Source organism: Mytilus galloprovincialis, chromosome 2 (genome assembly GCF_965363235.1).
Source record: "Mytilus galloprovincialis chromosome 2, xbMytGall1.hap1.1, whole genome shotgun sequence".
In the NCBI taxonomy this organism is placed as follows: Eukaryota; Metazoa; Mollusca; class Bivalvia; order Mytilida; family Mytilidae; genus Mytilus; species Mytilus galloprovincialis.
The window spans coordinates 4,879,830-4,907,763 of NC_134839.1; the positions used below are offsets into that span (position 1 = coordinate 4,879,830).

At 31.6% G+C, this 27,934-nt stretch overlaps 1 protein-coding gene across 4 annotated transcripts; it reads left to right on the forward strand.

The window, feature by feature from the left end:
- The first annotated feature begins 1,423 nt into the window (after positions 1-1,423).
- On the forward strand, positions 1,424-27,223 carry LOC143062716 (3-hydroxyisobutyrate dehydrogenase, mitochondrial-like). 4 transcript variants are annotated; one of them, XM_076234477.1, is made up of 9 exons: positions 1,424-1,554; positions 17,534-17,553; positions 18,763-18,913; positions 19,785-19,905; positions 20,255-20,376; positions 21,386-21,519; positions 24,459-24,535; positions 24,943-25,099; positions 25,630-27,223. In XM_076234477.1, the coding sequence occupies exons 1-9, from the start codon at positions 1,485-1,487 to the stop codon at positions 25,789-25,791; spliced, it is 1,014 nt and encodes a 337-aa protein (XP_076090592.1). In that variant the 5' UTR covers positions 1,424-1,484; the 3' UTR covers positions 25,792-27,223. The 4 variants fall into 4 exon arrangements, with proteins under 4 accessions (XP_076090592.1, XP_076090593.1, XP_076090594.1 ...); XM_076234478.1 differs by lacking the exon at positions 1,424-1,554 and adding an exon at positions 7,137-7,262; XM_076234479.1 differs by lacking the exon at positions 1,424-1,554 and adding an exon at positions 9,740-9,867.
- The last annotated feature ends 711 nt before the right edge of the window (positions 27,224-27,934 follow it).

Sequence of the window (27,934 nt, forward strand, 5' to 3'; positions counted from 1 at the left end):
ATCAGTGACACTCGAATAATAGAAATTATGATAAAGTCCAATTAAAATAAAAAGATGACCAAAAGCTCTAACGAATTTGCCAAACACAGATAAGTTAATCTCTTCCTGAAATAAAAAAAAATCTGTAGTATTTCGGAGAAGTAAAAGTTTTGTAAACAGTTAATTTATCAATATTAACATGATATTAATGATCAAAACTATTACATCCCGATGAACAACATCGATTTCAACCATAATCTTATAGTTAAACTGCTATCCTTTTTTTCGGGTTTGGTGGATTGATATATCAACAAACAGCCATTGTTCAATTGGGTACTAATGGTGTGCAGCATATAATTACGGGGTGTGTTAACGCAACTATATCAAACGGAATAAATACAAAACTGAGTAGAACTTTATTTCATTTACGTTTGCGTACTTTCATCAATCCGTCTGATCGTCATCTTTTTTTTTGCAAAGGTACTTTGAACACAATTACTTTATTTTTGCTAGCAGTTGACCAGTAATGAGTTTTAAGTGAGAGCACTTTTCGGATCTGAGTGACTTTATATTCATTCTCTTTTGCATTTTTCAATATGTTGAATGAACTTTAAAAATGTTGTCACATTTTTCTCAAATGCTTCTTAACAGAAAGACTTTATAGTTAGTCAGCAGCTAAGCAGTGGTAAGTTGTGATGTGTCAGAGCTTTTCTAATATTTAAGGCATATTCCTCATAATTTCCACTAGAAGCAACATAGGAACCAAACAATAAGTAGTCAATTGAAATGATGGCGGATCTACAGATATTATTTTATTATTCTCGAGAGAAACATGTACCGAAAAAAAGTGAGGATGGACGCAACGAGAAGAAAATAGAGACATCAAAGTCCAATATTTTGTCTTCCGAAAGTGCTGTGATGAGGAGATAAATGTTTAAATAAAATCTTAAAAAAATAAATCAATAAAATAAAATTCAATAGATTTCATTCACCCTATGAGATATCATTGTATCTGTATTACTTATTAAATGAGTCTTTTCAATAGTTTTCAATTCATAAATTATTTTCATATATATATGGTGATCATTGAAAGAGTATTATTAAATACTAGTATTTGGAGTTTATTACGTGTGTTTATATAGGTGTTAAATAATAACTTAGTTATGACGTAATGATTATTACTTTAGTTTAATGAACTAGTATATTTATAATGGTTTATATACTAACTATGCATAATCAGCAATATCGATTTGGTTCAGTACTAACAAAGTACAATCTGATAAAACTATTATGTCAACGGTATACGATTTATAATGGTATCGCTCTTTGTAGATTCCGAGACTTCTTTGTGCAATATTGTTATTATGCATTAAATAACATGTCTTGAAATGGGTTCTAAATTGACAAAAAAATTAGGATATAGTATTTTGAAGAGAAAATAATGGGTTTATATGTGTTTTGTAGTACAGTTTATAATATTTTGTGAGAGAAATTGATATGAAAACATGTATTTTTATTCTTGTGCAAGAGCTGGTTATATTAATATGAATCATATGTATGGATATAGATGTTCAAGTAAGTACAAGTTTATAGTTGTATTTTTGTTATTCTCTCTGGTATTGATAATAGTTATCAAAGGTACCAGGAATATAATTTATTGATACGATATTCCCGTGCTTGCATTTCCTATCATGATTTTCTTGATAGAGGGTTGCTACTCACAAGGAAGCTATTAAACCAAGAGTTCCAAATGGTGAAGTTGAAATCATCCCTTCGTAAATTTTACGGACGCCATCACGAGTTGGTTGACCGTTATGGAATAACCGTATCACAAATGATATCGGATATGTTCCTTATGTCGTAACTACAATCCCCTTCCCTTTCCTGAATGTGACCTACCGAATTAGACTATTTACCGGATTTGTTATCACATAAGCAACACGACGGGTGCCGCATGTGGAGCAGGATCTGCTTACCCTTCCGGAGCACCTGAGATCACCCCTAGTTTTTTGGTGGGGTTCGTGTTGTTTATTCTTTAGTTTTCTATGTTGTGTCGTGTGTGCTGTTGTTTGTCTTTTTAATTTTTAGCCATGGCGTTGTCAGTTTGTTTTAGATTTATGAGTTTGACTGTCCCTTTGGTATCTTTCGTCCCTCTTTAAGTACGTCAGACGTGCGTTTCGTTTTCATAAGACTCATCAGTGACGCTCGTATCAAAATATTTATAAAGCCAAACAAGTACAAAGTTGAAGAGCATTGAGGATCCAAAATTCCAAAAAGTTGTGCCAAATACGGCTAAGGTAATCTATGCCTGGAATAAGAAAATCCTCTGTTTTTCGAAAAATTCAAAGTTTTGTAACAGGAAATCTATTAAAATTACCACATTATTGATATTCATGTTAACACCGAAGTGTTGATTACTGGGCTGGTGATACCCTCGGGGACGAAACGTCCACCAGCAGTGGCATCGACCCAGTGGTGTAAATAGTTATCAAAGGTACCAGGATTATTATTTAGTACGCCAGACGCTAAGCTATTCAGTATTAATGAGCCTGCTTTTGTCAATTCCTTACATGTTATGCATAAAAATTGAAAACAACTAAAGATGGACGACTGACGAAGAATTGGTAATTATACTTCCGAATTTACCGTTAACATCGACGACAAATTCCAATACTTTGAACTATCAAGGGATAAACATCGGGAGTTACTATATGAATGTCCGTTTTGTAATATTTTGCTACACATGTTTATCTAGTAAAGGAAGACAATGTTCGCTTCCCATATTATGTCTTTCCACTTTTCGTAGAAACAGATTTATAAAAGAGGGACGAAAGATACCAAAGGAAAGTCAAACTCAGAAATCTAAAATAAACTGACAACGCCATGACTAAAAATGAAAAAAAGACAAACAGACAAACAATAGTACACATGACACAACATAGAAAACTAAAGAATAAGCAACACGAACCCCACCAAAAACTAGAGGTGATCTCAGGTGCTTCGGAAGGGTAATCAGATCCTGCTCCACATGTGGAGATAGCCAAAATATCCTCAAAAATATGACTACGTACGGTCGAAACTATAAATTGTATACAATAAGCATGCTAATGAAAAGGATCCCTCTTGTTCCTGGCGGATGGAGAGATAAGATGCTTCTGCATCACACTCAAACACACACACGCGTCGAAACTCCGTGTGGGTAACTGTTCATTAATCGAATCACAGGATTTACATTTTTTATTTATATCTTTTTTTTTATTTTGATCTTTGTTTGTATTTGTAGAGTATGTGAAATACTCTTAAACATATTACGTTCTCTTGTCTGTTAGCGGTATAACTGAAAAGGTAATGAAATTTAACTTCAGAATCCATAGTGACCTTACAGACATCCTGGAAACATCTATCAATATAATTTATGTAATAAGTAACACACAGCAAACTGCTGAAAACGAATCCATGCTGTTGCAATGGCAATCGGACACACATACAAAACACTGCTGTACATGATAGCGAAAACAAATATTTTAATAGCAATGGTGAACACATATTATATTGTGGCTTTCGTAGTGAAGGCCGGTTAAATGGTGTTTTACAGAGACAATGTAGTTAGTGAATGGCTCTCTTAAAGGCGAAGGTTCACGAAGGGTTAAAATTGGCCCTGTATTTTTTATGGTTTTTAAATCGGGCCAAAAAATTACAAATTTCACATAGAAATACTTCTGATAATGCTAGTAAGACAAACATATTTTTTTCTGGCACTTTCCTTTATAATTTATGGAGCTATGACCCCTTAAATAAATACAATTTGTATTAAAAGGTTAATTTTGGTACGTTTTTCCCATAATTTTAATTGTTTTTGGCATAATTAACTTTGGCCGCCATCTACAATCCAAAATGTTTTTATATTGATGAAATGTATATCAAAATTGGAATCTTTTAGTTACAACACATTTTGGATCGAAGGTGGCGGCCAATGTGTTTCTAAAGCTTTTAGGTCTGAAAAATGCACAAAATCATCATATGTTGACAAAATGTCTAAAATGGGCATACTTTGGAGAATATTTTGTACTCTTATGAGAAGAATTGTTATATATAGCATTAAGACTTTTGAAATAGACCCATTTAAGAACCAATTTGAGACCTTTTTGTTGTTTTATGATAAAGTTGATATTTTAGGCCATTTTGTGCCATAAGTGAACCATTTCTTTTGCGAAATGAAAAAGATTAACCCAAATAGTATGTTCGACGAATTCGCGATTTCACCTTTTCGCGATACACATGTTATTATAACATAGCATTTTAAATATAATAGGAGACAAGACTACAAAGTAAAAGTCATTCAGATGATTGTCATATAACTTCATATCTGTAATCGATTATATTTAAAAAATTTTGTTATAATAACATATTTATCCCGAAAAGGCGAAATTGCGAAAAGGCGAAATCGCGAAAAGGAGAAAACGCGAATCGGAAAATGAAATATTTCGCCTTTTCGACTTCGCATTTTCGCCCTATAGAATATGAAGGGCGAAAACGCAAAAACGCGAAATGGCCTTAACCGGCCACCATAGTAATAGGACAACCAATTGAAATATTGATAGCCTAAATCTATCAATTGAAATTACAATTTCAATTATTGCGTATTCCACGAAACAGAAGACGTTCATTCTCCGAATAAGGTTAAGGCGAAGTTGTTTGAACAAAATTGAGTTTAAAAATGTTGGGTTTTAAAATCACTTGTAAATAATTTTAGTCGTAAAATGTCATTTTGATCTTAATATCACTAGAAAAGTCTGACCGATAGTGTTCGCTCATGATCAGTTTTTCAGTAAATTTTGAAGACTAATACATAGCGGTAAAACGTATTGTTTAGACAATTGGCTTGCGGGTAATTCAGTACTGTTGAGTAGATTTTCAAACAACTCAGTATGATGGTCAGGTGTACTGTTAAAATAAAAATAAACTGAGCCGTTTATACATAATCTGAACAGATCAAAATATTTTCTGAAACTGACATTATCAAGCTGCTTGATTCAATGATTGACAACATTTTTTTCTTTAATTTAGAGCTCGGGTTTTAAGGCAAACACTCGACATTCCCACAGAAACAAACTATGTCCCTCTTCGTGTTGACTTGTCCCTTCGTTCCGATGAGGCAGACTTTCCGCAGGTGCTTCTTATGAAGAAAGTAAAGAAGCGTGTATTGTACTTATACTTCTTGTTCTGTTATATATGATGTCTTATCACTGAATAATTTTAAAAGTCTCATATGTTGACTTACATCTAAGATTTGAAAAAAGACTTCGACAAAACAAACGATTTCAGCTTCCCAAGAGTGAACTTTCCATTTCTATGTACCAATATTCCTGCAGGTATACAGTTATCAAATGTACCAGACTTATAATTTGATACGACAGATGCGCGTTTCGTCTGCATAAGACTCATAAGTGTCGCTAAGATTAAAATTATTAAGTATAAAGTTGAAGAGCATTGAAGACCAAAATTCAAAAAAGTTTTGGCCAATATGGTTATGATAATCTATGCCTTGGATAAGAAAATCCTTAGTATTTTGAATAATTCATAATTTTGCAAACAGTAAATTTATAAAATTGAACATATAAATGTTATGTATGTCAACACCGAAGTGCTGACTATTGGGCTGGTGATACCTTCGGTGATGAAACGTCCACCAACAGTGGCATCGACCCAATGGTGTAAATAGGTATCACAGGTATACCAGGCTTAAAATTTGATAGGCCAGACGCGTGTTTCGTCTGCATAAGACTGACCAGTGACACTCGGATCAAAATTGTTAAAAAGCCAAGCAAGTATAATGTTGAAGAGCATTGCACACTAAACATTCCAAAAAGTTTTGCCAAATACAGCTAAGGTAATCTATGCCTGGGATAAGAAAATCCTTAGTATTTCGAAATAATTTTATAAAAATCACCCTATAATTGATAAACATGTCAAAACCGAAGTGATGACTGCTGAGCTGGTGAAACCCTCGGGGACTTAACGTCCACCAGCAGTGGAATCGACCCAGTGGTGTTAAAAGGTATCAAAAGTACCAGGCTTATTATATCCTAGTTGATACGACATCCCATTTTTAACATGATTTACTTAATATAAGGTTGCTGCATAAAATGAAGTAATAATTCAAGTGGTGAAACTGAAGTCATCCCCTCGAAATGATTGAACGCCATCATGGGTTGACCGTTGTGGAATATATGTTTCACAGATGACGACTAATATGATCCAATTAGTATAACCACATTATTACGTCCTCTTTTTCTGGAATGTGACCTACTGAATAAGTCTTATAACAAAATGTGACTTACATCAGCAACAAGACGGGTGCCACATGTAGAGAAGGGTCTGCTAATGCTTCTGCAAAACCCCAGATCACCAGGAATGTCTGGTGGGGTTTGTGGTCCATAGTTTTAGTTTTCTACGTTGTGTTTTGTTGATTTTTGCTTTTCGTATGGTCCTTTCTTTTTTTTGTCATGGACGTGTAATTTGGTTTTCGACTTATGAGTCTGTATATCCCATTTGTATCACCTGCCTCTCATTTTAAACGTTAAGAAGTAGTGTCTAAGGTAGCCTAAAATAATGGACAAGACTAGTCATTCCGTATATATATGTTAAGGAATTTAAGTAATTGTCCATGCAAAATTATCATTTTTCCTTCTGGAAAATCTTTTTCCTTACACAATATATTATATATCCAGCAAGAACAAAAAATGTGTTTACAATTAAAAAAAAAGTCCTCTAAAAAGATAACAGTCCAATGCCCCACTGAGAAGTAAGACTGTACTTGTTGCTACTACAAAAGCGCGATTGTTTTATCGACCTACACTTTTGAATTATTATTTGTCATTTCTACATCGTCATTATAGTGCAGTTGCACGCAGTAGTTTAAGAGTTGATTGAACTTATTATCATACTTTACTTAAGATACCATGTCGTTGTGTAAGATAGAGATAATTTTTACTTGTCCATATCACAAAGTATTGAAGGAGGGTAAAACCAAAAATAATCTACTAATATTCGTAATCTCCACACGATGTTTAGTTAGTAAAAATCTTTTTAAGATGATATAAAACATACTTGATGTTATATCTTCTCATTACAAATCAGATGACGACTGTTGGTGATTCAGTACTTTGTTCATGTGTATTGATAAGCAGTGAGTGAATGACTGCTTTGAAATCATTAGAGTTTATCATAAATTTGTGACTCCCCTTAACATACAAACATGTATCCAGGATATTATTCTATGTGTAAGTACTATATTTTTTTATTTTTTGGGGGGGAATTTCTTCAGATAAGTAATATTCTGTTATTACATTCAGTATTCCAGTAGTATTTCCATATGAAAGTAATCTGATTGCCATGAATTAAAGACTTGAACATTTTTCTATTTAAGGTAAAGGATTCTATAATTGCCAACTAATATATGAACACGTTATGTATGAAACTCCGAAATTAAAATATAGGTTCTCTTTTTTTGACACCCAAAACATTGTCATAGAGAGCACACGCAGTTGTAAGTGTTGTTTTCAATTGTCCGTGACTTTAATTGGGGGTATTGGTTATGAAATGAATCCTCCGACAAGCAATTCAGGTCTTTTGTTGAAAAGTTCCGTCATGTGTTGCACAATTGTAAACTTTTGTTTCACTTCTTCGTGGCGCAGGGGCATCTTTCCAAATAAGGTGTTTCTTTATAGGCTTACATTTATTAAATTGAATTTCTGGTTTGTAACTTAGTATTGATGATCATTTCATTTGATTAGAGTGATCATAAATGTTTTTAGCCCACTATGTTGTCAAGAACTTATACATATGTAACTTTCTTGTTAATGATGTTGATCGTTTATTAGGGAGGGATGAAACTTTCCTAATAAAGGTTTTTTTTAGAAAAACCACTTCGACGCACCAAATTTACACTGCCAATTTCAACGCTGTATCGAATAAAGGCAACAGTAGTATAACGCTGTTCGAAAGTCGGAAATCGATTGAGGAAAAACAAATCCGGGTTACAAACTAAAACTGTGGTAAATACATCAATAATAAGAGGGAAACAACGATACACCAGAAACTGCATGAATCGTAACAAAACAAAAAAAAAACAAAAGAAAAACGACAATGCAACACACTCAGAAACGAACTGTAAGATAACAACTGCCATTTTCCAGACTTGGTACGTATACAATCGACTGCTTTTGAATTGCTAGTCCCAATGTTGCCATTAGACTACTAGTACTGTACCTGCGTCGATTGTGAAATGATTTTTGATACACTATTAGAAATGTACAAAAATTATTAAGAAACTAATGTTTCAACTCCCTCAGGCAAGGTTGACTTGACATATATTTGGCTATTCTTTTTGGATCCATTTTAGTCATACATTGTCGCATTTATATAAATCAATTACTTCTACATCCATGACTTTCAATGTTAGAGTTGCAGCGTACCAGATGAAGGTTAATAAAGAAAAACGGTTTAAGCGCACCAGCTTTATGAAGTGTTCGTATAATCTTCTAGCAATGGGTATATGCTTTGTTGTTTTGAGCTAGCTTTAGGTACTGTGAGTAATTTTAGATCGTTTTTTTGTGTCCTGTTTGATACTTTGTGTTTGTGGATAGTACCGGTCTTATGGGTAAATCTTGGCTTAGGTTGTGTTGTTACATCATTGTCTCAAGATAACTGGGAGAGGGTTGAAAACTTCCGAACATTATTACCCCGTCACAATTTTAATCTGTGGTCTAACGGATTGTGTCTGTTTGCGTCTGTAACAAATGTTGTTGTTCAATGCTATATCCTTGAATCAGATCCTTAGTTTCCCTTTTGAATTGTTTCAAATTTTGTTATCTGTTACAGTAACTGTTATATCTGCCTTTACTATATGTGTTTTCTCAGGCGCAGATTCGGCCATTTTTAAAGGGGTTCCAAAACATGCAACCCATATAAAAAGGGGGTAAAGAAATATGCCCCCATACAAAAGCATTAGTTGTCAAACAAAAAAGGGGTTCCAATCCCTGAACACCTCCATGTGTCAGTTACTGTTTCTAAGTGCTGTGAGCCATGGGACCCCGCATAGTTGTATCTTCTGTGGAAAATTGTCTCATTGGTATGCATCATACCATTTCTTGTATTGATGTTACAGTTATGTCAGATATCATGCCAAGTATTGATCTTTTTTCACCTAGTTGAACTCTGTGTCAGTAAGGTGATCGACCTAAATATAAATAGAAAAGAACAGCGTGACCTATGAATATAGATGAATTTGTTTACAAATCAGCGACTAATCAAGAGGATGACGATACATAATATGTAAGCCATTAAGTAAACATTATTGCGACTATTAAGCAATCGTTTCGGACATCAGTTATGAAAGCATGTCCAATGATTTTGTTTATCTGTGTCAGTATGTCACTTCTTGCTTAAGGCTTAAGAGTACAAGATATTTTAAATATAAACAGTATTTTCCATTTCTAAAATAAATAGAATGGAACGTGAAAAATAATAATCAAACGCAAGTCAATAAACGAACCATGGTGTTAATAGGTAGTTAATATTACTTATATACTTTCTCTCAGATTCCGACAACAACAGTTAGCATCATTCATAAATAAATAAGGATTGGTACATACGTACGTTGTTGATCTGTTTACAAAGAGAGAGTACTTTTGCTTTATTGGAATTCTACATGTTATGTCATATTGAATAGTTATTTAAGTAATGTACGTTCATATCCTAGTATATATACTTCAGACGGCGATTGAATGATTATTCAAAAAAGTATTTGAATTGATTTGTGAATTATATCGGCCAAGTTTCAATAAAATTCCAAAAACAGAATGAATTATGGATACAGATGTACATGTAAGTACAAAATTTAAATATTCTTAATAAAAAATTAACCGAAACTCTTTTGTATGTTCCAGACCATATGAGTATTTGGACCGTACGCGTACGGTCCGGACCGTATAAGTATACTCGTATGGTCGGACCGTATGAGTATACACGTATGGTCCAGTACGAGCTGATTATACATGTTATTGAATCATATGGGTTAAATCTAAACAAACATTTATAACAGTCTTTATTTTAAGTTTTACAAATTGTTATTATTACAATTAGATGGATAAAATGAACAAACGAACAATTGAAATTAAATATTTGTTTAATTGTATATCTGAATCAAATTTTGGTACTCTCGCCCAAGGTGACACACGTTACGTAATATTTTTTACATTATCATGTTTGCAGTTCATGCATGTTCCTTTGCATTTGCATTTTTCTGTAAAGTTGCTAAATATTCTCAAACAATTGTCCTTCCACATTATGTTTACTTTGATATCTTCAATTTCAGTGATCAAAATTCAATTAACGTATTACAGATCGACATGCTAAATACAAGTAGAGATAACAGATTTTAAATTACAATTAGCGTGAATTTTATAAAAAGTTAAAATGTAAAGTTTTTATTTTAATCAAAATTGATCTATTTTATATTAATTTTAGAGTTAAGTTATGTTGATATGTAATATGCATTTGTATCTAATAAACTTGACCAACTTCTTAATATGTCAGACCGTATGTGTACGGTCCAATCGTATGAGTATTTTGAAAAAGTATGCATACGGTCCAGACCGTACGCGTACGGTCCAAATACTCATACGGTCTGGAACAAATTATTTTAGCCTTGCTAATTCGGTTCAATAAAATCCTGACTATATTAAATGCACAGATAATTGCAAATCAACGATTAAAAATTAAGCTGTTAAAATACAATAATGCAAATGGTTTAAAAGACACATGAATAGTAAAAAAGACATCTTTGGGTTAACTATGGATGAGTTTAAAAAAAAATCAAGGAGTGGGAGGGGTGGTCACAAATCACTGACTCGGTTTCAAAACTTTTATACATTGTTTTTGGTAACAGCTCAATGTACCTGTATAGCAAAAAAGTACACCTGATCTTCAATAGGCCAAAACAAATTATTGAATGTTTTCGAGGGAAATTTTCAACCAAATCTAAGCATATAGCATGTCGTGGACAATGCACGTGCATCAGTGATTACCTGTTGGGTCGTGTCTGCAGGACCCATTGTTGCACGTGACAACGTTAACGCCGGTAAGGTGTAACTTTGAAGTCATAAAACTTTCGAGTCAGATTTTTGTACTCGGACTCCAAAATTAACCAATCAAAATGTTTGATTTCATGTTTCGAGCATGATTTTTGTGCTCCAAGCACTGAGCAAAGTTTTATGACTTCAAGTCCATTATTTGAACGCACACATTCGCATCTGGTCTAATTTACTCATCGCACAAACTATTTTTTAAAATCCCAATGTTCTTGAATGGTCAAAACTGATGTACAAATGTATTTATTTATGCTTTTAACTGTTGACTTTGGGCAGTGATTTATTTGAAATTGATTATTGTTTAACATTTTATGTCCAGCGGCAAATATTTCCTTCATATACGGGACGAGAACAATACGTTTTTTTTGGACCGTCATGATGATATTTGTGCTTGCAACGGGTCCATACGAAATCTTCAGATATGTTACAATGTTTCTTAAACGTGTAGAGGGCCTGGCATGCACTCTCTCAACAAGACTGATCGAGACAACGGATGTATCCGACCGGACCGTGGCTGTGTATTTATACATCCAACATTGCCCAAAAAATGTCCCACTTTGGCAAAGGTACGAGTTTGATTCGTGGCGTTTCCTGTAGAAACGGAGATGACATTTTCAAAATATTTAAAAAAGAAAAATTACAAAGAATATTCTATGGTGCGATTCAAAGAAATCAAAATGTTGTAATAATCAAAACGAATACAAAAGCCATCACAGTACTAAATAGACATCCCGCACAACCAAACGGACGCCCCACCATGGTTAGCACCAGTCTTATTATGACTCACGGTCGGTCGGGATGAAACCACTCGGGGCGACCATATTTATATCATGCGGCCACCAGTCACTTTTAGTGTTCCTTAACTTGAAATAAAAACTAACATTCATGCAATATTATAGCTATTGTATAAAGCACGAAAAGTAATTCTAGCATTTTCTATGGCAAGCCGTTGTACTATTTATTTGAATTTCAAGATATCTCCTATAATATATAAGATATACTATACAAGATATCTCCTTTTATATATAAGATATCTATATAATTTCATTTTTATAAGATATCTCATATATTATATAAGATATCTTTAATGTTATATGAGATATCTTTAATGTTATATAAGATATCTTTAATGTTATATAAGATATCTCATAAAGTTTATATGATATCTTATTTACTTTATAAGATATCTTATAAAGTATATGAGATATCTTATAAACAATTTTTATATAAGATATCTTATAAAGTATATGAGATATCTTATAAACAATTTTTATATAAGATATCTTATATAATTTATAAGATATCTTATATAGTTTATAAGATATCTCATATAGTTTATAATATCTTATATAGTTTATGAGATATCTTATAAAGACAACTATATAAGATATCTGATAAACTGTATAATCTTATAAACTTGATAAGATATCTTATAAACTTTAGGAGATATAATATAAACTTTATGAGATATCTTATAAACTAAATAAGACATCTCCTATAATATATAAGATATCTTATATAATTTCATTTTTATGAGATATCTTATATATTATATAAGATATCTCTAATGTTATATAAGATATCTCCTAAAATTTATAAGATATCTTTTAAAGTTTATACGATATCTTATAAAGTATATGAGATATCTTATAAACATTTTTTATATAAGATATCTTATATAACTTATAAGATATCTTTTATAGTTTATAAGATATCTCATATAGTTTATGAGTTATCTTATATAAAGACAATTATATAAGATATCTGATAAATTATATGAGATATTAACTATATGAGATATCTTATAAACTATATAAGATAAGATATCTTATAAACTATATGAGATATCTTATAAACTATATAAGATATCTTATAAACTATATAGGATATCTTATAAAGTTTATGAGATATCTAGAAGTAAGAATAAATAGCAAAACGGCTTGCCATAATTTTCTTCTTCTTCTTTCCTCTATATCTTCCTCCAATAGTTGGAGTACACCAACCTTACTGAATTAAGGTTGGTTAATCCTTATAAAAATTATAAAGTCATCTAATTTAAACATATTTATTTATAGTGGATTGGGAAACAAGTTTAATCCCTTTCCACTTTGCGGGTGCGAGTGCTGCCTTGTATTGCCATTATGTACAATTTAATCAGAATTACTCGCTCATCATTCTCTGCAAAAATGAATCTTTTATATTCCGAACTGCATATACGTGTATCGCATACATAATGTATATTAAAATTTGGTCGTAACTAGCCTCTTTAATTAAAAGTATTGGCCAACATATGTCGCCAAGCGGAGCGAGGCAAAATTTTTTTTGAAGGGTTTTTGAGCCACTGAAGGCCCAAAAAGCTATAGAACAAATGATGCAAAATCATGCTTTCTGGGTGTTCCGAAGACACTTTCTTACTCTGAAAATGCAATTTTTGTTTTTATAATTTTTTGACAATATTTTGGTCTCAAAGCAAAATGTATAAATTCAGTATAAGACTTGAGTTTCTAGGGACAACATCAAAAGACCAATGTTCATGATAAAGCAAAAATCTTCACATAGTTAAGTCTGACTGGCTGCTGTTTTTTTTAAACTCATGATCAAGTTCATGACAAAATTACTAGATTACAAAAGGAATGCAACACTAACAGAACGCAGAAGGGCAATCAATGAACAAAAAACAAATAAATAAGAAACATTGATCCCGAAAAATCAGCGCTACATCTGAGGGAAAACAGAACTTGCTTCTTGCAAGGCACTCGTCGTGAACACAATATGATATATGGAGACTTTGCGTTTGGTTTTGAAATTTCCTACATGAGGCATTTGCCTCAATGTATTTACGGCCCTGTTCAATTTAAAGTGAGGTAAGGTTTCCGGAGACAATATACCTCAAGTTAAATGAAACCAATTTTCAGACATTTCAAGTATATTTAAATAATATTTATACTTTTATTATTAAAAAAATGGGGAACTGTTTCCCGATTTTTTTTGGGAAAAAAGATGAATTTATGAAGAATCTGGTGCCATCTCATACTTTTGATTATAGCTACTGAGTTATTTATTTTCTATACATTGCAAGTCAGGTAATTTATTTTCAAACTTCCACAGAACAAACCATTTATTTTTGTGATTATCAAGGCTGAGTTATTTATTTCAAAATCCTCCCCCCCCCCCCCCATAGTAACAAATGATGGTCGTCCCCTTATACGTTCAGTTAAATGATCTTAAATCCCTGTAAAGATAATAAAAATAACTTCTATGTACATTAAAAATGGGTCACAATTTTAAAGTTATTAATAATTTTTTTTAAAAGGTTTTGAATATTATTTACCAGGCCAAATGAAAAGGTTTGCAACCGAATATAAAAGCCAGAGTGTCATGTGACAAGTGCTTTTTTACTACCTTACTTATTTTAAAGGCACTGGCTACGGTTACATGGAAATGTAACAATAATAAAAATATTATTGTTACATTGGAGACTAATTGCCTGAATGCAAAGTTGGGTGAGGAACCGATTAATTACAAATGTAACAATAATTACTGAGGCTACGGTTACATTACGTTATTGTTACATGAAAAACAGCAATGTACGCTAGATTGATTAAACTTAAATCTTCTATAGTTGTATTGCTTCATTCTTTCATATGTACTAAACAATACTTGTAATTTAATACTGATAAATAATAAAATATTATTATTCAACAAATGGTGTACAACTTGAATAGTTTTACTACGTATTAATGGTTTTGATGTTCTTAAAGATACTACTCAAGATTAGGAGTGTGACTGTCAAAGGCGAAAAATATAGTTCAATGGTTTCACTTTTTTAAAGTATTTAACTGCACACCTTTTCTTATTACTGTCATTATACTTTGGACCAATTTTGTTTATGGTGAAAAAAATAAAACTTGGGATGCGTTTTAAACGCAACTGAAACAATATCAAGACATACATTTCATACAGCTTTATAACTAAGTTACTTGACGCAAATTGATACTAGTAATCAAAAGCAAAGTTTGCTAACTGTAACTTAAATACTAAGAAATTCTGTATGTACACGTATCCGAGGAGGACGTAATTTCGTTCATCAAAAATGTGTCGGACTTTAAAAACAACTTACTGGATTTGTAGAAATTGTCATTGTAAATAAAAAATTACAGTAAATAAGTTGTATCGTCTTGGTACCTGTTTTGACGCGGACCAGAAATGACGCACCAATTTAGTTTTGGGTTTTATATTTCTAAACAAAAGCTGTGACGTCATCGATAATTACTATTCATAACATGATGGTGAAGGTCATATGACTACAACATAGATGCCTCAAACTCTGTCCAGAAATGTTATTATTGCTTGAATTAGTAAAGATAATGCAATTTCCGCCATTTTATTGAGGTAAAAAACAGTCGACCCTTCCCAGAATGATTATCAGTCCTAAATCCACTTTGGCCGGCAAAAGTATGTAAGCACATGCTGCCCCAGTTTGTGTTTTTCAAATCATATGACTGTCATGTGACATAGTTTTACATTTAAGCGGGAATCACTGTAGAACAAATGATCGTCGCTTATATAATTTTCTATTGTTTATCGATTTTTTTCATTCATTGTACGAAGTAAACATTGATAAATGTTTTAATGTCAATGTTGTTTTATGAATGCAATTACTTCTTTTTTTCAAGTATATGGAATATATATGTCACTTTGATAAATTTTGAACAATTTTATATAAAATTTGAAATAAAATATAGGTTACAATTAAATTAATGAAAAAAATTGTGTTGCTATCAACATGGTCATAAAAGTGACTGTAAATGTCAACATTTGTTATTAAAATTAAATTTGTTGAATAGTGTTAACTTTAAATTCTCTAATTTTTGTGCTATTTTCACATTTCCTAACCGGTGTGAGAAAAATATTTCTCCTCACTAGTGAAAAATCTGTTCTCGGCAAATGATTAGTCGAAATTTGATTATGACGTCAAAATGTTTTGTTTTCTTCTCGATTTTCCTATTGTGACGTCATGAAAAAAGGCGACCTTGCCTGATGACGTCGCATATAAAGAGCACAATTTTCTGAAAATCTTTGAAAAAGAACGATAAAAAGCATTAGAGAAACAGATTCCGACACTATAACTCGTGTATTACGATATTTCTCCACTCTCGACAGTTAAATTTTATTATTTAAAGGGCTCGGCAAGCCTCGCGCTTTAAATAATAAAATTTAACTGTCTCGAGTGGAGAAATATCGTAATACACTTGTTGCAGTGTAAGAATCTATATTTATCCGGATTGAAGCAATTTTTCGAACACCAGGTACACTGCAAGTGGTTTTTACTGGTTTGTTTATAGTGCGTCATTACTGGTACCCATCATAAGTTGACAGTCCGTTTGTAATGTTAGCAAACATGATTTTTATTGCTTTTACTGTTTCAAAAATCAACTGTTTAATGATTGAAATACATTAACAAGTGATCAACCTTTCATTCTATTCCGTATTTCTTTTTCTTTTAAATGGTAGATTAAATGCAGAGACAAACACAACGTTAGGTGCGTCATTACTGGTTCCTCGGGGATATGTTATAAATGAATGTAATAAATGTCCTCAACTTTTATTATTTAGTACATATTACTAGTGACCACTAGTCCCATCGTACATTGCTTTTTTTCATGTAACAATAACGCAATGTAACCGTAGCCTCGATAATTATTGTTACATTAATTAAACAGGTCCTTACCCAACCATGCATTCCGGCATTTAGTCTCCAATGTAACAATAATATTTTTATTATTGTTACATTTCCATGTAACCGTAGCCAGTGCCTATTTTAAAATTACTTAATCCTAAATCAATCTCTGTTGATATTGTTCCTTAAAACTCATAGGTTTTCTAATATCGGGCAAAACTCCTTAAAAATCAGTAATTTAAAGCTACGTGATCCTAAGGACGTTTTCTTACTTTGACCATGACCAAAGATTTACATTTTGACAGATACAAATAAGGGGAGATAACTCGGCATTGACTCTCCAATATAAACAAATGTCATGGCGTCATTGAGGAAAGCATCTAGATTTAACCACTTATTGTGGCAACAATCACCGAAATGCTCCAACTTATCGTTAGGTAATACAACTAAAAAGAATATTATTTATGTATTTATTATGTGAGCATTTAGGATGGCAGCCTGAATTACGATTAAAACATGCAAGTGCTCAAATCTATTATATTTTTTGTTCAATTTGTTTATTAAGGAATTATAAGTTTACCAAGTTAGTGATATTATCAGACAGAATAATTATATGTAAAAAAATGTTGTTAGAATGAATGTAAATTTTTGTATGCAAGACATTTTATTTTAATAATTAGTTGAATTACTGTAGAATAAACTTTTATTTTTCTATTTTCAGTAAATGGAGTAAAACACATGGTAAGGAGATTAGTTACGACTATTTAACAGTGGAATTCAGTAAAGATTTAAGTACATGTACATTAATGCATCACAGATAGAGGAAATATTTTTTTTATCAAGAACTTGAGAAGGAACAAATTGATACGCACATGAGGGTAGCTGCGAATACATAGCTCTTAAGCTCTTAAGGTCCATTTGATGATTTTGATACATGTATTTGCGGACCATTAAAATTTTAAAGGACAATAGAGCTACGTTTTCGCAGCTAACATGAGGGTAGAAATGCTCTAAGTTACTGTTAAGCGTTTTTATGTCATTTTCAGCTACCATTAGCATCAAATGAGTTAAAATTTGGTCGTTGATTATCGTAATATCCTTATAATAGTCATTCTTCAGAGGTGTCAATAATTATCCTTTACTGTTAAAACATTTAACGTGAATCGTCCAAATGATTCAAATTTTGTTTTCCTTTTAAAGAAAATTTACTTTCTATTGTAATGCACCAAAAATTACTGTTACACATTATTTGGAAAGATTTTTTAAACTTTTATTCATCATGGATACATAATTCATACATGTACATGTATAATACATCAGAATCTCTATGCATCTTTTTCTGGAATAGCAAACATAAAACTCACATGCACATGATTGTCCATTCATAAAAAATCACAATAAGCAATTAATTTCTGAATTTGTAAACAGGAATAAGAAAGTTGCCACTTGTTGTCATCTTTGTCCTAGAACAGTGGGCATAAGCATCCAGATGGTAAACTTAAAAATCCAGGAAACTTAATAGCTTGGTACATTACTTAAAAACTACTTAAAAGATGTGGAAGACATTGACAAAATTTACTTATGTATTGTAATCACATTGTTACATTTGAAATAAAATATATTTTGCCCCTTCTTTTTGTATTGGTTATCAAATAACTAGATGTTGTAGTCCACTGTCATAGTGACAAATGGCTAGAGTGATCACTCCATCTATATAATACATTGTCTGTAGATAGGCCAGAATGGGGGTCTGGTTGGGGCTTTTATACACCAATGAAACAGCAACTTAACACTACATCATTGTACATGAGGCAAATAACATCTGAATACTTTTAACATACAATGGACACATACATGTAGGTTCGTTAGATTGCCTAAGAATGGTATCAATTTGTAAAAGGTTGATGTGAATGTCAGACTAATATTGCCTTTTATCGTGTTTATTTTCAGTCAAGCCTAGAGACATTAGGATTTATTGGTCTGGGTAATATGGGAAATCATATGGCCAGGAATTTGGTGAAGAAAGGACACAAATTAGTTGTTTTTGATGTGTCTAAAAATGCTATGAAAACAATTGAAAACATGGAAGGCTGTGAAAATTGTAAGTGGGTATTCACAATACAATGCTAAAAAAATCATATTGTAGATTCTGCATTCTTCAAAGGTGTTTACCAATCAATTGATATTTCACAGTATAATGATGAAATGATGAACAGCAATACAAGAACTGATCTTTGACATACATGTTTAGTTTCAAAGTAAATCTTACTTTTACTTCATATCTCAGAGTTTCCAATCATATCAAAAAGAATTAATTGTCAAAAATGTTCTCATTTCATTTTTTGAGACATTTCTATATTACCGCAAAAATTAAAAAAATTCTGGTCATATATTGGTATCACTTTGTCGCCAGCGTCGTCTGAAGACAGATGGTTTCCAGATAATAGCTTTAGTATAAGTAAATAGAAATCAATAACATTTTAACATAATGTTTATAACCACAAAAGGAAGGTTGGGATTGATTTTTGGGGTTATGGTTATAAAGGTTTAGGAATTAGGGGCCCAAAACAAGCATTTATCTAGTTTCAGGACAATAAGTTGTGTTTAAGTATTTCAATTGCTCTGAAATTGTACCACAATGTTTAATACATCAAGTAGAAGGTTGGGAATTATTTTAAGGGTTATGGGGCAAACCGTCTAGGAATTAAGGGCCAAAATCAAGCATTTTTCTAGTTTACAGACAATAACTTGTGTATAACAGTATGGATTTCTCTGACATTGTGCCACAAGGTTCCATATAACAAAGGGAAGGCTGGGATTCAGTTTGGGTTTAATTTCCCTGAACATGTAGGAATAAGGGGCCAAAAAGAAGCATTTTTTCTAATTGACTTTTGTTTTATTGTAGTTATAAAGGAAATTTACTCAAACTTTTACTGTTTGAAGTTTTCTAAAGGATTAATGATTTATTGTAGGTGTACAGACAGTAAACTCACCAGCTGATGTGGCAGCACAATGTAAACATATAATTACCATGTTACCAGCCACACAACATGTACAAGAGGTCTACACCAGTCAAGGTACTGGTATATTTAGGTATGTTTCAAATGCAAGAGCTGGACATCAGTAGTACATTTAATTCTGCTTAAACAGTCACCTTATTTCAGAGATTACCTCCCCATAACAACTGTTTCAGACCTTCCCAAATGTTTTCTCTATATAATTTAACTCTTCTCAGCTGCCACCTGTCTATTGTCACAAAAAACTGTAAAACAGTCATTTAATTTTTTTTATAAACAACCAAAATAATCATGACTTATGTATTGAGTTTCAAAGTCAAAATGAAAATCTGAACTCGTTTGCAACTGAGATTGCACAATAAGAGGTGAATTCTTGTTGTATTCTTTTTCAAAACATTATCAATAATTATTTTGATATTTTACAGTGCTATACAAGAAAACAGTTTGTTAGTAGACAGTAGTACCATAGACCCTGCAGCATCCCAAGAAATGGCAGCTATAGCATCAGAAAACGATTCATCATACGTTGATGCACCTGTTTCTGGAGGTTTGTAACCATGGTAACCATAAATCAATGATGGAAGATTGCATGTCAAAGTTAGATAGTTACATGCAACATGCTTTTACGAGGAGCGTTAATGGGTGTATCTGCACGAAAGATCACGAAATAAAGAATTGAATGAACAATTAAAAATTTCTTGCACGCTGATATTTTTACCGATTTCATGAAACAAGATGAATAACGAACCCTTTTCAAGGCTGTATGTGAAATAAAAATGGCAAAACATGTTGTATGAAATAAACCCTTTACCATTTACCACCCTCTTTTACAAATTTCCTTTAAAAAAAATTGGATAGAATCAAAATTTGAATGAAATATTTCAACAAACAAAAGAAAGCAAATGAGAAAAAAATCGATTACCACTCTTTTCAAATATAGAAAGGTCAAAACTAACAAATTGATTACTGTAAACCAACTTATTTTCGTGGATATGTTGATTCGCGTTCAGCCCTTTCTATCCATTTTCGCTAACAAAGTGATCAAGTTTAAAAGGAATGCCAAAATATCAACTTGTTTATATGTTTTCAGCATTTATTTTCAACTATTTAACATCAATTTTTTCATATGTTTCCGGGCGAAAGTTTCAGATTTTTTTTTTATCTCAGCTTTGTTTTTTAGGGTGATGCAACATCAATATTAACCATACATTAAAATAAAACATGTGCACTACCCAATAGTAAATATACAGAAGTTCACATGTTTTCTTTTAACCAATCATATTCCTTGAAGTGTACAGGAGGTGAGATGAAATTAAATCCGCAGTATGTAGAGAATATTCCTGTCAAAACAAAATATGTTCCGACACATCTAGTTTTTCCAATGCATTGTCAAAGCTGAACCAACCTTCCGGGTGCTGGATTTAATTGATGTATTGAAGACCCATTGGTGGCCTTTGGTTGTTATCTGCTCTTTGGTTGGGTTGTTGTCTCTTTGACATTTCCATTCTCATTTTAGTATTTAAATTCAAAATGCTTATTTAAAACATGTGTTACAGGTGTAAATGCAGCTAGGGATGCAGCCTTGACCTTCATGGTGGGTGGAGCTCCGAAAAGTTTTGAAATGGCACAAAAATATTTGTCTGTTATGGGGAGGAATGTAGTACACTGTGGACCTGTAGGAACAGGACAGGTATAAAATAAATTCTTAATTTAACTCATCTTCCATGTATTTTCTTACAAAAATGTATTCTTGTGCACAATGTAGGATTTTATGCACCTGTGCTTGATTGGCTAGGGCATATACTGTATGCTGTGCCTTTCATTCTATCATGAAATTATAATTTTTTTTCTTATGCTTGCAGATACTTATCAAATTTTTCATACATAGGTGTATAACTATGATTTGCATATAAGATCATATCATTTAGGTAGAACTAGTTTTTTATGTTGTGTTTTCCCATTCATTGTATTTCCCATGGCGTAGTCAAAAATATGTAACAAGACTTGGAAATTTCTTTTAAAAAACTTCTCTTGTCCAGACTTTTTTTGTAATGCCTACAGATTTATTAGCCGTAAAATGATTATGGCATTTCCATAAAATAAATTAAACAAAGATGGTTTTGATAAGTGTTTTAACTGATTTCTGTTTAATATTTTACTTTAAAAAAAAATGAAAAATAGTTGAAGTTGGCATTGTCATACTATAATGAACTGATTATACAGGTAAGAGAAAGTAAAGGACATTCGAAGTTCTGAAAGCGAAACATTTTATAAGTGTGCCTTTTTTTTTATTACAATTCAGGATTTGAGCATGATGGAATTTGATTTATCTCCCTTTGCCCATTGTTGAGAAATTGAGATAAGACTTGGCCAGTGCAATGAACTTGTAGTTTTCAGTACTAGCCTGGTAGCTTTTTATTATGTTGTGACCTTATTAGTATCATTATTTGTAACAAAATTAATTGTAATTTCATATTTTCACTTGCACACAAAGTATTGATATTTGAGAAACAAACTCAACTTCTGTTTGCTCAGTGATATGAATATTTTCCTTTCAGTAGTTTAACGTACACTTTCAAAAGCTTGCTTGGTGAAAATCTAAATTCTACTTATTTATAATGAAGGAAATCTATATATATATACAAGCCCAGGTGGTCGTGTGGTCTAGCGGGACGGCTACAGTGCATTCGATTTGGTGTCACGATATCTCAGTAGCATGGGTTCGAATCCCGGCGAGGGATGAATAAAAAATTTGCGAAAGCAAATTTACAGATCTAACATTGTTGGGTTGATGTATATACTAGTTATGTAGGACTCTAAAGTGCGATGGGGACGCTAAAGTACGATGGTCACGCTAAAGTGTGATGGTATGCGCTAAAGTGTGATGCCTCCGTACGCTAAAGTGTGATTCTCCGTGAAATTATAGACATAATAAACGTACTATGGATTATAACGTGAACTGTCGTTTATACAAACACAAAAATGAACATGCCGAAAGAAAATTGTAGAATATTTGATGAACAACTTAAAGGGCATAAGTATCTTTTATCTTGTTTCTATTAAAAGCTAATTGATACATTAAAATCATTGTTTATGTTGCAGTTTACTTTGCGGTCCCTGTTAAAACATTGTCGATTTAATTGTAAAGTATAGTCGGTAAAATAAAGGTACATGTACATCTTTTCATCGGTAAATCATATATTGTCCGCTAAAACAGTTTGTACATTGTATTTGTAATCGCTGTGAAAAAAGGAGAAAGCTCGGAGATCATTGCATTTCCCTCTCATTTAAATTAAGATTTTTTTAAAACAAATAAATGTCGCACAATGAACGAATTTCGTATTTGTAATTTACAATGATGACTTTCAGAGGATATGTTCACATTAGTGATAGACTGTGTGAACGGCAAGTTACGCCAATTATTAAAATATTTGATACCGAGCCAAAATTTAAAAAAAAATCATATACAGGATATACAGATTTTTTGTCACACTTAAATTAACATTTTAACAATAATAACGTGATCGTTCCTCTTGATTTGGAAAAATTCACTTAAGACTACCGGTAACTATAAAGTGTATCGCATATATTTTAAAACCTTAGCATACTAGCTTTTGCAAAAAGACTATTTATTAACATCCATTTTAAGCCCTTTAACATAACTCTTTTGGTCCATCGCATTTTAGCGTGATATTCCATCTTACTTTATTAAACAAACAACAATCGCACTTTAGCGTGATACACCATTGTACTTTAGCGTAGACCATCGCACTTTAGCATGACCATCGCACTTCAGAGTACCATTGCACTTTAGAGTCCTACAAATATATCAATGTAGACTTCTCATGACAGACCACAGAAGTCGAATCTATATTTGTATTGCCTAGATTTTTTTAATAATAGACACAAGATCATTTTATTTAAATACGTATCACTTTTTAAGTTATTTTTAGCACACATTTACATGGGACAATTTCAAAACATTTAAGTGTTCATGACTATTTAAGGTGGTATGAGTGTCATTCGCCATCTTGGATTGTGAAAAACAGAGAATCTAAGGTTAAGATTTTCAATCAAGTTAACAAATTTGATGCAGGAATGCAAGTAACTAATGTGAATATTCATTCAAAAAAACAAATTTATAAGATTATAACTTATAAAGTGTAGATTATTCTTGCTTGATTTTTTAATGTTTTTAAATTGGCATTTTAAGGGGAGGTAGCTCTGAAATAGTGCATTTCCTGAAGGAATCTACATGGAATTTGCTATTTTGAGTTTTAGCGTGGAAAAACGTACAGTGACCCTATCTTCTCATAGCATTTTCTAAACGCTATCTCCTTGTATTTTATTATACAATTCTATCATTTAGTTTAGCTTCTAATCACATAAAGATGTTTTTTCCTGTATAATCCATACAAAATGTGCCATTTTATCACAGCCTGTAGCTTAGAAAATATGCGGTGACCTATAATTTTTATTATATTTTTGAACATATAACAATATATACTACGCTTTGGCAAAGTATGAACAAATTCTATCATTTTAGATTTAGACTCCTATACCACCTTAAGTTTACTTATTATAGTTAAAAAATTGAAGATTTGAAGTATATATTTTTTTCTTTTTCAGGCAGCAAAAATCTGTAACAATATGTTATTAGGCATATCTATGATAGGAACTTCTGAAGCAATGAACCTAGGTAAAAAGTAAGTCATATTTATTTTATAGCTATAATCTTTATTGTTTAATCCATACTCAGATTATTGTAAATTATAGTTTCATTGTACAAAATGTATCTCTAAGCTGTAATTTGTAATATAAATATATGTTTTATTCGTTATTTATGATACACATTTTTATAATTTGACAATTAGGCCCCAGGCTCTGGATCTGTCTGTTTGCATTGTCAGTGGAAACCGTGCTAAACGTCTAGACTGATTATAATGAACCCTTCTATACAACAATACCTGAGTATTTGTATTAAGAAATACACCATGGTAAAGGGAGATCATCAAATTTTCTACCTTCAATTAACTAAAAGTATTGCATTGAAGAAATTATCCTCTTGTCATATTAGTTCACTTACAGTTTGATTTTTTTTGCAATATTTCAGATTAGGTCTGGAGCCAAAATTATTAGCCAAGATTTTAAACACAAGCTCTGGTAGGTGTTGGTCAAGTGAGGTATATAATCCTTGTCCAGGAGTATTAGATGGTGTACCATCAAGTAATAATTATTACGGAGGATTTGGAACAGCTCTAATGACCAAGGTCAGAAATAAATATTCTCACATTTTACACACTTATTGAAAAGAGAAAAAAAATTGCTACATAATAAAAGTTTCTCTAAATGGACAATCTAGTCTTTAACATCTTGAAAACACAGGCAAAGTAACGTGTCTTTGTTGAGTAGAGCAAAAATTGTACTTTTCTGCATACAAGTTTATGGAAAATTTGTGCTGAACATTTAAATTTGCTGTTCACCTATTCCCACGAAATTCATGGAAATTATATGTTATTACTACATGAATAAAATGTTACTACAGTTACTACATGAATAAAATGTTACTACATGAATAAAATGTTACTACATGAATAAAATTAAATCAACAGTATTTCTACATGTATATAAAAATAGTGTAGCGTGATAATATTTTTCTTCACATCCATGATTTTATTCTATTTTGTAATTTATAGTGTTTTAGGATTTAAATGAATAGTACTCTATACATGAAGAATTTTATTTTATGCAACAGTTGGTATATTCTATGTTTCGACTTATTTATGTTTATTTTTAATAGGATTTGGGTCTTGCCAATAATGCAGCTACTGTGACTAAGTCTCCCATACCCATGGGAAGTCTGGCCCACCAGATTTATAGAATCATGACAAGTAGTGGCTATGCTGGAAAGGATTTCTCATCAGCTTACAAGTTTTTACAAGACCAAGAAGATAAATCATAATGTGATATAAGGACAATCATATTTTGTAAAAAAAAAATATTTGTACAGAATTTTGAACAATGTTCTAGAAAGGATTTCGGCGAAAAATGTGCAAAAAATTGTAAATGATAAGTTTTTTTATAGTCATATTTAATAATTGACCAAACAATTTTTTTTTTAAGTATCAAATGATATTTTTGACTTTTTGATATATTTGCAATCAACTAAAATCAATGAAATGATTTATCCTCTTTTTTATCCAGCATTTTTGTGATCTTGTATATTGTAGACATTCCTTTATTTTGTACCAATTTAGTTTGAATGCATTGACTTATGTAATAAGTAAAAGAGAAATATATGAAGAAATTTTTTTTTATTATTATATGAGAAACAATTGTGTATAAGAATTCATAACCTAAAGTAATAAGAATGTAAATCATGGGTTATATAAATATTAAATATGATACTAGGGTCAAATAAAAATACTCTTGCTTTCTGAATTGGCAAACATTCTCATTGTGAAGTCTTTTGTATCCAGAACTGCTAAACCAAATCATTCGAAAATTTAAAAGATTTTTAACCTCAAAAAAGCATTTTCCCTTATCAAAGTATGGTTTAGCAGATGGCAGAGTTATAATCTTGTGAGCTTTACCCACAATACCTCTTTTTGTTTTGAAAAAATAGACCTTGAAATAAGTTGCCTGGGAATTGATAGTATTGATAAAAATGACATAATAGTTAAATGTGATATTCTTTATATTTCTACTGTGTAGGATATTTTTATTTTGATGTTTTTTCTTACTTTGGCATTTATGCAGCATAATTTGCATGTTTGGTCTTTCATTATGATATTTGAAGATGTAATTAGTTAAATGGAATTAGGTGAACGTTTGTATGTAACGACCACTGCTCACTATGTACTTTTTAAAGACACTTAAACTATGGGGTCACCAAAGGTTCACAACACCTTAATAAAGTAATTCGAAAAATTAATCAGAAATAACACGATGTTTTGATTTATACTAATTATATAAATCAAACATAAAGGTTATTCCTGATTAATTTTTCGAATTATTTTATAATTAAAGGCGTTAAGAAACCTTTGGTGACCCCACAGTTTAAATGTCTATCGTAGGTACGTCGTGAACAGTGGTCGTTACAGACAAACGTTCACGTAAATTGTCCCAGTCAATGGATGAATTTAATGTGTCAATCAATGGCCATAGCCACACTATTTTGAATTTCATTCTAGTAGATATGTGAATGTTTTTAACGTGTATTGTACACGGCATTTTTATATGATCCATACTGATTAAAATGACAAGAACAATGCATTATGTATGCTTTTAACATCTGTATACATTTTATCTTTATACATTTTGGTGTTATTTCTTTATGTTTTGGGTTTGACTTTAAATGAATTTATAAATACCATTAAAGAAATATTTTTATACTATGCATTTTCAAATATTTTTGCCTTTCCTGATTAAGTCAAATATTCTATCATATCTGAGATACTTTGTTTAGATGATAGACATATGATGCTAAATGAGGTTTTGGTTATGCAAGTCTTATTGTCTAGTGATTGTATAGGATGAAAGAAATCCTTTGACATGACAGAATGTTAAAAAAAATATGCAAGAATAAACTGGTTATTTAGAGTAACAATTTATAAAAATTATGAAAAGACCCATAAAAATAGACATCACCATGACCAAAAAATGATGAATAGACTGAAAAAAAATTTGTGTTCATATTTGTGTAATTCAGGCCGTTATGTGTTAGTTTTCTCTTTTTGAGTTTCACGTTTTGTCTACTTTATGCAGTATGGGTTTTTGAATAGTTAAATTTTGTGTGTTCTGATTCGTAATGGTACAATCAGTTGTACAATATCCTGAAAAACCATAGAATTGGATAAGAATTAATAATATGTCTGAAAGTGTATTTTCTTATAATCAGCATCATCTTATCCTACATCATCGCAATATATCAGATCAATTGTGTTGCGTTGTTCTCCTTGACATTAAGGTTTAGCTGTAGGTTAGGTACACAAGAGATGTTCAATTTAACAGTATAAAGCGTTGGCTTTTTCTGTCAGGTGTCCTTGCATCCATACCAGTGATAGAGTAGGAAATTCAAAATACTGCTCCACTGCTTCATTGAA

Excerpts from the sequence above, each read along its gene's own strand:
- LOC143062716 (XM_076234476.1), top strand. The coding sequence starts at position 17,171 with ATGGCGTCATTGAGGAAAGCATCTAGATTTAACCACTTATTGTGGCAA. Across the intron at positions 17,250-17,533 it reads ATGCTCCAACTTATCGTTAG|TAAATGGAGTAAAACACATG; the intron begins GTAATACAACTA and ends TTCTATTTTCAG. Across the intron at positions 20,377-21,385 it reads TGATGCACCTGTTTCTGGAG|GTGTAAATGCAGCTAGGGAT; the intron begins GTTTGTAACCAT and ends CATGTGTTACAG.